The 12,475-nt window shown below is 41.2% G+C and overlaps 1 protein-coding gene across 3 annotated transcripts in view; it reads right to left on the bottom strand.

The window, feature by feature from the left end:
• The window catches only part of LOC141908875 (uncharacterized), a 76,138-nt gene that overhangs the window by 37,842 nt on the left and 25,821 nt on the right, over positions 1–12,475 (bottom strand). The window contains exon 1 of one of the 3 annotated variants that reach the window (XM_074799135.1): positions 10,272–11,349. The exons of the other annotated variants lie outside the window; for them this stretch is intronic. Within the exon in view, the coding sequence (XP_074655236.1) occupies positions 10,272–10,383 (112 nt within the window). The 5' untranslated portion in view covers positions 10,384–11,349. Of the gene's footprint in view, positions 1–10,271; positions 11,350–12,475 lie in introns of those variants that run through there. 3 annotated transcript variants of the gene reach the window in all.

Raw genomic sequence — 12,475 nt, 5'->3', positions numbered from 1 at the left:
AGTTCGTTTGTGTCCAGCCTATTCAGAACTGTCTTTATTTGGACTTTACAGAACCAAGCTGGTTATAAGTCCGGCTACATTTTAGAACGCCCGCTTATTCACCGATCCAAGTGCGTTCTGAATTTGAGAATGGACCATAGCGTTGCAACTAATGGGAACCAGTGACAATTCAATAAAATCGATAAAGATTATCAAAGCAGATGAATGGATAGGTCTTGTTTAGTCTCTTCTGAAGCTAGTTGGTCCGTTTATGGACGTATAAACTAGATTATAGTTTATATGTCCATGGTCCATTCTAAATTAGAAACAGACCAACTAAAGTGCGAATACAAGCAACTATGGAAGGCTACTGTGGAAACCGCAGATCTCATAATGATGCGACGATTGAGGAGCCACAAATTTCATTTTCTAATCAGAAATTAACTCCTAATGCGAGTTATCACGAATATTCAATCAATTAGAAATGATAAGAAAATGAAATTGATGCAAGATCATTTTCATTCGAGCTTCATTATATAACAGTACATCATATAGACACACTGTTACCAGCGACGACGATAACGACGACGTTTGTTTGAAGTATTTTTAAATGATAATCCACACGACGCGGAATACGAAGAAGTTTGATAAAAATTCCATCCGTCCGTAGACGAGATATTCATTAGTTGATGGAGATGTGGTGGGTGTCGTAGCCAGATGAAACGTTTACGCGAAATCGAGCTGCCAACAAATGGATGATAATTCTCGAAGAAAAAAAAATTCTGGACCATCCTCAAAATGTGATATTAGACATTGCTGATGACTAAAATATCGGTTTTAAATACACTATTCAATACTCCTATAGTAACGATCAAACCCTTTCACAAAAAACAGCATACAACTTCCATATAACGTAAATTTGATTAATACAGAAATTATGTAATTTTGATCGACCACACGACTATTTCTGTACTTTGATTTCTAATTTCGAAATCAAATCCGCCATTCACTGTTTCCCCGAGTTCGTTAGGGACACGTCATAAAGAGCATTACATAAAATCATCCGAAAAAAATAAGATGCACCATTCCTTAGTTCAAAATGAAAAAAAAAACAATGCAGAACGATGATGTAAAAGATTTCATTATTGTGTATTCACTATTGCCAATGTCCTTGTCAATGAATTTTCGAAAACGCGTTTGCTTGTCGTATACTGATAGGGGAAGTATGATTGCCTGAAGGAGTCACAGTTCCTGTTACAGGATGAAACAAGACGTCAACTTCTCTCAATACTGAATTACTGTAGAGATATTCTAATGCAGAAACTGAGCACAATTATGACGCCTACGATTTTACATGTTCTACGGTCTTTAACTCCTTATTCTCATTCAATTACGCGAACACATGTCCATGTCCAGGTGCCAGTAAGTCCCCCCCTGTCTCAGGGCAAGGAGAGAGGAGAGAGGAAAGAGCAGAAAGCGCGGTGGAAATTGGTGCATTTCAGTTCCAGTGGGATTTGATAAGTTCAAGTCCTGTTACATAGAACAGCTGGTGTTATACTGTTTGATAAGCCTCAGTATCGACCTTATATTGCCTTTTTGGACATCGAAGTAGCCTTTTTGGGACGTGACAAGGTCTTCATAATTAGCCCCCATTTCAGGCCGCTGTTTGTGGTGAACAGTGATTAGAAGTTATGGATCTTATAATTAATGCTGTCATTCTTGGACATTTATACAATGCACTTAATAAATTATTCAAAGTTCAATTATCCAGATTCGTAATTACTTGACTATTTGAGAGCAGTTGATCCTACTTCACTAATACAGGTCATACCTCCCCTGAGTCAAAATGACCTGTGCCTTCAACAGTCGATAGATCCTAATTTACCTCCGAAATCCTAAAAACTCGTGAGCAAAGTTTGAAGAAGAAATCGCATGAATTCAGTTTTTCATTACTTCAATTATGGTTTTGATGAGTTCCTGCGCACTTTGCGTGCTGTCGGCTTACGGTTTATAAAAAAACTGTCCTGTCCAAATCTATTATGTCATTAGTGGCGAAACCATCAACAATAAGAGCTCTAATAAATAAATGTCGTTACTATAAGAACGGAGCTGAGCAGCAACATCAGCAGCAGCTACGCACAGCTGATATAATTAATAACTTGTAGACATTTAGTAATTAACACAGCGCCAACGAGACTCTTTCCTCATACTCATCATACCCGTCCTCCTTCCTATCCTCTCCTTCCTCATCACTGCCAGCATCGATCATAATCTTATCAAACAGATAAGACGATCATTGATATGATTAACTACTGGTTATAATGAAGATATGATCATCAGATGATGAATTAATGTTCTCTATCATTCTCTCCTTCTCTCCCCTCTCTCTCCATCTCTCCTCTCCCTCTCTCCACCTCTCCCTCTCTCCACCTCTCCCTCTCTCCACCTCTCCCTCTCTCCACCTCTCCCTCTCTCCACCTCTCCCTCTCCCTCTCTCCACCTCTCTCTCTCTCCATCTCTCCTCTCCCTCTCTCCACCTCTCCTTCTCTCCCCTCTCTCTCTCCATCTCTCCTCTCCCTCTCTCTCTCTCTCCACCTCTCCCTCTCTCCCTCCACCTCTCTCTCTCTCCATCTCTCCTCTCCCTCTCTCCACCTCTCCCTCTCTCCCTCCACCTCTCTCTCTCTCCATCTCTCCTCTCCCTCTCTCTCTCTCTCCACCTCTCCCTCTCTCCCTCCACCTCTCTCTCTCTCCATCTCTCCTCTCCCTCTCTCCACCTCTCTCTCTCCCCTCTCTCTCCCTCTCTCCACCTCTCCCTCTCTCCCTCCCTCTCTCTCTCTCCATCTCTCCTCTCTCTCTCTCCATCTCTCCTCTCCCTCTCTCCACCTCTCTCTCTCCCCTCTCTCTCCCTCTCTCTCTCTCTCCACCTCTCCCTCTCTCTCTCGATCTCTCCTCTCCTTCTCTCCTCTCTCTCTCTCCATCTCTCCTCTCCCTCTCTCCACCTCTCTCTCTCACCCTCTCTCCCTCTCTCCATCTCTCCCTCTCTCCCTCTCTCCACCTCTCCCTCTCTCCACCTCTCCCTCTCTCTCTCCATCTCTCCTCTCCCTCTCTCCCTCCCTCTTCGTACGTCAATTCAGGTGAAGATATCATAAGAGGATTTGATTTGTCCATCTATTTTACAGCTGAGAAAATGAGGTGATTACCGTTACAGTCACATATTAATTCAGCACAGCCACTTGTGGTCATGATTGAACCCGATGCAGGCCACTTTTATTTCACTCGCTTTTTCCCTGACTTTTGGAAATGTGCTGAAAGATGTATTATGTCTAGTGTTTGTTATTAAAAAAGTCTCAGGTAAAGTCCTCAGGGCGACGCCACTTTTGACTTGCTCGAACTGATATAGGCGAACAAAATTTACAAGAATGTTCAGAATGCATCGAATCTCGGAGGGCAGATTTCAAATCTCCAATCGAATGTAAAATTTTTTACCCCAATTACGATTGATGAAACGAAGCGTAAATCATTAATGAACTGTCTACGTACCTCGGTCTAACGATCCGTGGTGGACCTCGCCACTTACAAACATCGTCTTTTTATGTTTAGCTGACATCCATTTTATCTGGTGGACCTCACCGGGGTATATTCACGTACACACACATATTGTACATCATTAGAACGAATAACAATAACGAACGAACGGAATATTTCAATAATCAATGACAGCTAGAACAACGACACATCATCTGCGCACAGACTTCGATTTGTTATTAAGCCACGTTGAATATTCCATAATACGATTTGAATCGTTAAAATTGTTACGTATATTCTACGACTGATCATCGATAAGCCGTTTTCTACATTACGCTTGATATCTAATAATCCGAGCTCGGTTTCCTGCGAAGCCTAAAAAAATCCGATTCAACCAGTTTTCAATTAACGTAATTGCTGAAACCGATATCGGAGTTGTTTTCTTTTTTTGAAATTTTTTTTTCTAAGCGAACACGCACTCCGCCCATCAAAATGATAAGTTTAATCCGTAGTCAAGCGGAGACGCGTGCTGATTATCATCGACAAATTACTCCTAAAATTTAGATAATTGGTCGCATTTGATTAGCGTCGAGGAAATCAGCGGTGTTTATTCATCAATAATTTCATTATTTTCGCCTAACTCCTCATTGTTGGTTACTATCACATTTTTGCCCCTCTCTCAATTCGTAATTCTCGTTAGCGAGTGATGATGATGTCACAGCCGGTCGAGCATTGCGCGTTAATAATCACGACCGGCCATAGATCCACTTCTGTTTACATGATATAAAACCAGAAATTAATTGCCACAGTTGATAATGATAATGAATATCTGAACAGCGCTGAACATTGATCTGACACAATCAGTGCGGAGTTTACCGAGCTCCTCACCAGCGACGACTGACTGACTGCATTCTTCTCTTCTCGTTCATTGTTTTTAAAACGCGAGAGGCACGGGCTTAACCTTCACGCGTGATTGAATGCAACGCAGCAGCGGCAGCAGCAGCAGCGGTAGCGGCAGCGGCGAGGTATCTTAATACCTGCGACAAATCGATACCCAATCAGTATAGGTATGAATTCTCTTATGGAAACTCTATCCGTATCTAATTAAGTCTCTACGCACACGACAGCACACGACAGCACGCTACTCTTTATCGTCCAGGTCTTAATGCTACTGTAATGTCACCTTGTCCATCCAGTAACGTTTTTCCGTGCAACTTTGCACGGAAATCACAACACGACTGATGTAGCGCGATGTAAGCTGAAACAGCGCAAGCAAACACCGACCGGTCGGTCGAAGCTTGATTTTCGGATAGAGCGACTTATGAATAAGAAAAAAAATTCTTGGCACAAAGCAAAACAAACAATCGACTTTCGTGAGCGAAATTTTTCTTAATTCCGATCAATTCATTGATGGATTGATTGAAAGCTGTTGTCGTCGATGAAGAAAGAACCAATGCTTACTACTGCAGAAGTGGAAGTATATGTCAACACTGGAGTAGATGTATGAAAACGTTATTAACTCTTGTAGATAACCATTGACATCAGTCAGGCTGCAACTTGACATAGAGTAGGCATAGACTAGGCTGCAACTTGGCATAGAGTAGGCATAGACTAGGCTGCAACTAGGCACAGAGTAGGCATAGACTAGGCTGCGACTAGGCACAGGGTAGGCATAGCCTAGGCTGCAACTTGGCATAGAGTAGGCATAGACTAGGCTGCAACTAGGCACAGAGTAGGCATAGACTAGGCTGCGACTAGGCACAGAGTAGGCATAGGCTAGGCTGCAACTTGGCATAGAGTAGGCATAGACTAGGCTGCAACTAGGCACAGAGTAGGCATAGACTAGGCTGCGACTAGGCACAGGGTAGGCATAGACTAGGCTGCGATTAGGCACAGAGTAGGCATAGGCTAGGCTGCGACTAGGCACAGAGTAGGCATAGGCTAGGCTGCGACTAGGCACAGAGTAGGCATAGACTAGGATGCGACTTGGCACAGAGTAGGCATAGACTAGGATGCGACTAGGCACAGGGTAGGCATAGACTAGGCTGCGATTAGGCACAGAGTAGGCATAGGCTAGGCTGCGACTAGGCACAGAGTAGGCATAGGCTAGGCTGCGACTAGGCACAGAGTAGGCATAGACTAGGCTGCGACTAGGCACCGAGTAGGCATAGACTAGGCTGCGACTAGGCACAGAGTAGGCATAGGCTAGGCTGCGACTAGGCACAGAGTAGGCATAGACTAGGCTGCGACTAGGCACCGAGTAGGCATAGACTAGGCTGCGACTAAGCACAGAGTAGGCATAGACTAGTAACAGTGAGCGCAGAGAACCTGATAGTATCTTACAGAATCCGAGATGACTTCATTCAGCGATCACGCAGAGACGATTTGTCCTCGGTCAAACTGCCCGAGATCAGATCCAAGTCAAAAATACATACCCATTACTTAAATGCTATCGAAACGATGCTGTGGCAAGTGAGGTGAGATACTTTCAGAACCAGCTAACATTCATTCAGAATGATTTGACCAGTGCTAAAATTTGGCACGGGCCTGGTCTGAAAGACCCATTTGACACCAGTGTGAATATGATTGTAACTCGTGGACCAGTTTCAAGGGAAAATGTACCATTTCCATTAACTCAGTGCAGTGACATAGATAGGTCTTAGACCTAACCCATGACTTCACAACTGGCCCCTAAACCTAGAACCGTGAGAGTAATTTGAATTTGAACTCGAGGATCTGCTAAAATCTATCGTGGATACAGTAAAAACACCCAATTTGTTTGTATCTAAAAGACAGGCAGCCGAGAAATTCAACTGAATCATACAACTACATTCTTTCTACATTTCTCATACGTCTGATGATCACGAAAATAAACTCATCATCGAAAATAAACTCACAAGCGAGGCGAAAAATAATTCCGTTAAAAATTTCACTTTACACAGTTTAAAGCATTAACATTGTGTTAAAACTTTTATCATTGCTATCATTATTATAATAGTCTATCATTCATTCATCTATTACCAATATTTATAACCACTGTCTATTATAATCAATAATTATCATTCATCATAATTATCAATCTAGTTATCATAATCAATTGCCCGAGGTCATCTGTGTGATCGTGGCTTAGGTTAGTCTGGTGACCATTCTACATATTGACGTATTTCACATAGACCAGATTACCTGGTATCACTAATAATCAATAATAAGCAGTTTTATTGAAAATGAACTAGAATTTATTTTGAGAGAGTATAATGTTATTTATGCGATCAGTTGACCTCTTTATAACAGTAGAAATTACTCTTGAATGGTCAGTTCTGTATGGGTTACAAAATATCTCATATATTATCTGGTCTAAATGTGGAAAAATAAAGTCATGTTCAATCATCACAAGCAACGCTTAACAATAGGTTGCAATTTGAACTGTGTATTTGTCAGTATGTGGTGATTGAAACCGAACCCTGGCACGTACCCTGCACATCTGTTACGTTCTAAGATAAAAGTTTCACATCATCTTAAATCGTCAATAAATCACGTTGCGCGCAACCGATCGATTATTTCTGATTTTCTAGCATTATGTTTTATAAACGGACTCAACGGCGATAGAAATCAATCGAAAATCAATTTCATCGATTGCGGTTCAACTTGGTGCTAGAAGAAAAGCAACCGTACAGAACCTACGACGCTTTAAAACTGTCGAGATATCTTTTTATCGATGTCCCGTTTTTAATCTTCTGCGAAAAAACCCTCCATACAATCATTGACACTTTGTTGCTAGAAATCTATAATGCAAATATACGATTTAACTGTTATTTTATTGTAGTCAACACAATTCTCAATCAAAAATTCTTGCTTCACATTTTGCCAACATTTTACTGGAGTCAGTTCCACAGTCGTCAGTTGAGTTTGACCGTCAAGTCAGGTGTAGGCTTACGATGGCACGGATCAGGCCCCTGTGAATTTTGGCTCATGCCTAATTAGGGATTAGTTTACACGCAAACCACTCACTCGATACTAAACAATGCCGTGACAAACATTTGACACTGGTCCTACATTTTTGGTCGGGCCAAACAGGCATGGGCCCATTTGGCATGGGCCAAAAAGCTCTGTGATCGCAGCTAACTAAGGATCGTCTCTGACTGTCGCAACCCGACCTGCTCTTACAACTGACAGCGACTAGTTAGACACAATCACTGACAATCATGTTGAATAATTTCTTATTTTCACCTGAAATCAAATTTCAACCAATAAAATCAGAAGTGAGGCCTGACATTCATCAGCTCTTAGAACCAAACGAAAATCAAGAACCTGCTCCACAAAAAAGTGACACCAATCCGACTGATAGATAGTCGTCTTAGTAGGAAACTAAAACCGTGTCCAGGATTTAATCAATGCACTTAAAGTTTCTCAGCGAAATTGAAAGCATCACCGGTACATTCTCTATCACGCCTGCTGAGAAATTAATTACTTACGAGACTTCGAGGCCTCGCGGTAAAATCTCTTACAAAATCTTCAACGAGCAGAATTTCATTTAAAAACCGAATAAGACTCTCGGATGACAATAACAGCAGCAGCAGCTGGCATCTCTATAGTGAGTAAATCACATGAAAAACGCCTCAGATTAAGTTCTAATCACAGACCTATAATCATTCCGTGTGAACACTGATCGGGTCTGAAAGTGACTCAGGTCACATATGATCTGACCCGACATTCGGGTCGTAAGGAATCAACGCCAATTTCTCAGTCGAGGAATCTTTGCAACATGAGTTTACTTAAGATCATTAAAACTAAACGCAGACCAGTCGTATCGGACATGTTCTATTCTTCGTGACGATAAGATCGAATTTGATGAGACTTTGGTGTATTTACGACCGATCATAAGGTCGTAGCCAATCAACAGCGATGATCTGTTTGACGTGGGTCAAATCGTCTTTGAGTTATACGGTCACGGACAACATTGCACTGCTGTAGGCGCACCGCACCGCACCGCAGCAAGCTTCCACGTCACAAAAAAAAAACATTTCATTCTTGCGAAAACAATGTGACCTTGATCTTCACTGATGAAGTGACAATAACCTGTAGGAAATATCCGGTAAAGACTCTTAAATTAGTATAGCCTCTGATTCTACACGTTCACACTGTCTAGAGCCATGATCACACAAAGACGATTCCGCCCGTCCAAATTTGGCCCACAGCTGATTTAGTCCGCACCAACTTTTCTCACTAAAGGACGATTAGATATATTGTGGTGATTTCAAAAACTTTTGATACTTTCAAGTTTTGTGATTCATTTTAAGGCCATTTGAGTCAGAAAAAGATTTAATTATTATATGTCGTAACAGTATGAAACCTATACCACCGGAGGCTGTCACATTCCAGCTCTATTTCTATTTTCTACATGATATAATTGATACGACGACGACATCAATAGACATTATCAACACAGCAGCGAAAAGAGTTCCACGAACAGCTTTTGTAGCAGCAGCTAGATATTCTATTTATAGCGGCCATTTGTGTCAAGATGATCAATTTATAAACATATGAATATATCATATTACTAAAATTAACCGCGTTAGTCAAGCTTTATACATTCAGTCACAAAACGTTCACGCAAGTGAAAATTATTTTCCAAATTGGTCTGTTCCAAATAAGAACGGACCGATGGAAATGAATGATCCAGGTTCGTTTAGGAATTTAGAACAGACCATCTCCCCGTGTATGGACAGAAACTAAACTATAACTGACTATGAATCAGTCTGGATCAGCGATAACAGTAGAAACCATGGCCACATCAGAACAGACTAACTGGAGATAGTGTGACAAGAGTTCTGCTCTAGAATAAAAAATTGTCAGTTTGAAACTGTACAGAATGAGCCTAGAATAATGTTACGTGCCCGTAATACAGATGGCAGCTTTGTACGAGCTTTGAAAATAACGATAGATTTTACAAGTTGTTCGACCTAACACAATATCATGTATAGAGGGCTCAGCATGCGGGACGGTTGAGTTAGCGCAAGTTCGAAATAGTCGAGTGTCGTTCATCCGATCTTTCATCAGTTGAAATTATCGATAAAACGTGTTGTTTACAAAATAATGTTCACGACCGATCATTTCTATAAAGACGATGATAGCGTCTGCAAACAAAAATCAATTTGTCATCGACATCTGTGGCATTGTCTATAACGCAGCAGTCGTACAGTTAGGAAAGGATAAGAAAAAATATTCCCAGACGCATGAATTAAATTAAATTCAACGTTGAAATCAGCTTGACCCGGTTCAACTGTTGAATTTGGATCCATGTGAAACTCGTGACAAATACACAGAAATGAAATATATACCTTATAAAACGTTAGCCCTGATCACACACAGACAATTTAGCCTGGTCCGCAACAAATTCAAAGTTGGGTGGTCCCTGCCTAATATAGAGAGCGGCTGCAGTGCTAACCGAGGCGATCCACTCCCAGAATCAGTTAGCATTTTAAACGGAATGGTTTGCCCCGTGCTAAAAATTTGGTACATTGGCCAGGGTTAGAAAAACGATTGCATAATCACGACTAATGAGAAAAGTTAAATTCATGAAACTTTCTTCCCTCAGAAACAATTTAAACCCAGTTCCACGGTTGAATCAAAATTGGGTAAAAAGTAACCACATCTACCTGACGCGCATGATACTTGAAAAAACATACATTGAGAGACTGAACATCAGTGCATACTCTATAAACTTAGCGTTGAAAGAGCTGAAAACTGATTATAAACCGAATTCTTACCTGCGAGAAATCCCTGCGCGAACACGTCAAATATAAACGGCGTGTGAACGGCTATTTTCATCAGAGATGAATTTTCATCCGACTTTTCTTCGTTCATTTTAAGATTCCGCATAATATCCGAAACAATAATCCGTAAAATCCTCGCGAATTACCGCATCGATTTAATCCATATTACCCGCTTATAACCGAGTGATATCGAAATACGGATATCTCATTGACTTCATATAGAAAAAAAAAAATCTCCAAGCGTCTGCGTGAAGTACAAACGCATGGAACGTGCGACTTTCTGAAATAATCCCCAAATAGAACAATCTAACTACGTGTCATCAATGACGCAATGTAAGACATGTCACTGTCCGCTGTATTAATTGACCGGTAATTACCCATCTATTCATTAGTCCTCGGTGAGTGTTAATTAACGACCAAATAGCTTTTTGATTAGCGTCAACAATCACCGCACTAGCGAACCGCGACGCCGAGGTTCGATGATCCTACCGCGAGGGGGTTGTAAGCTAGCTACACACCGGCCGGGTTAGGGGGACTCATACGTGGACTATTCACGCGCGTGTTACTGATCGAAGACGACAGAATTTCACAGCTATCCTTCACGGGATATTGATTCACTTTCAGCAGTGACGGTATAGTAGACCCAGTCGAGAGAGAGAGAGAGAGAGAGAGGGACAGAGTCGATAATGCACACGTTTTGAATAACTAACACACGTTGTGTCAGTACTTGTTACATGACTTCAAAAATTCCAGATGTCCTATTATTGAATCGATCAATTTTCTAGTATGTCAGTTCATTAGTCTCTCATACAACCTGTTGAACTTCCAATAAAACCTGGGCTAACTGTCGTACAGTTTTGATTTAAGTCCTGGTATGATCCTAGAAATCTGATGACCGGTCTTAAATCTAAGTCTTCTCTGCACAAAGCCTAAGGTTCAAGGGCACGGTTCAACAGTGGTTGTAATATTCGATGTGATAAAATATCTTATACACAACACTAACCACTGAATTTGAAACTCCCAGAAATCAATAAGCCATAATAATGTCATCAATAAGCTCAATCTCAACTCATCTACTGAAAAACTGTACCGTTTCAATGGAAGCCACTGTTCCAATGTTAGCCACCGTTCCAATGTCAGCTACTGTTCCAATGTTAGCCACTGTTCGAATGTTAGCCACCGTTCCAATGTTAGCTACTGTTCCAATGTTAGCCACCGTTCACATGTTAGCTACCGTTCCAATGTTGCACGTGAAGAAAATATCAGTTTTTTGTTGGCTTCCCAATATTCGAAAACATGTCTGACGCGCCGAGAATCTCAATGCCGGTAAAAAAAGTTTCAATTTTTCGGAATTTCAGGCGTAATCCGTTTTTGAGTAAACGGTAAACAAGAGCTGAGCGCAGCCGGCCGAGGCTGATGCAGCCGACAGCTAAATTCACCGCGGTTCACTACGCAATAAATTCTTACTCGAGCTCCTCATAATCCACCGACAACAGCCACATAGATTAATACCGAATTTATATCCTCAATTTCGCCCGTAAATCTTTCGATCGTAAAAACGCACCCCGGGCACCGGAAAAAATACAGCCGCGTCCATTCGAGAGACAGAATGGAGAATTTATCTTCAAACAGCTGCGACTAAAATCGTAAATTCGTCGTGAAAATATTCAGAAAACATTTTCATTTTTCAGTCATAAGCTGATAATAGACGCAAAAATCCATAATCCTTAGCAGAACGATGTGGTTCGCATTCAGCCCTCGCTTCAAATAAAAACGAATAATTCCGCATAAATAACGTAGAAAATCTCACACCCGAGAAGCAAAAATCTGAAAAGGTTTCCTTTTTAGTGAATGATTCATTTTTCTGCATTTCAACTATATCCTAATGAAGTCATATATAGTGAAAACATTGGAAATAAAGAAAACCTTTTCAAACTAGATTGTTTTTCTCTTAGCGTGGGGTTTCCTATCGTCGTGACAACAAGTTTCATTCTGCCCGAACCATCACACGTATGCTAGCTGTTATTTCAATTCTACCACTGCGTATGACACATCCTTCAACAAAAAACTTCCTCATCGTTATATCTATAATATCATCATTCATTATTAGATGGGGTAAACCCGGAAATTCGATATATGCGGGCTAATATTAAAAATATCATCAGCGACCGCGGCGTCGTCATCGCGTGAGGTGTTGA

This window comes from Tubulanus polymorphus, chromosome 7 (assembly GCF_964204645.1).
Source record: "Tubulanus polymorphus chromosome 7, tnTubPoly1.2, whole genome shotgun sequence".
Classification (NCBI taxonomy): domain Eukaryota; kingdom Metazoa; phylum Nemertea; class Palaeonemertea; order Tubulaniformes; family Tubulanidae; genus Tubulanus; species Tubulanus polymorphus.
Note: the sequence above shows the minus strand (reverse complement) of the source record. Positions and strands in the feature narration are given on the sequence as shown.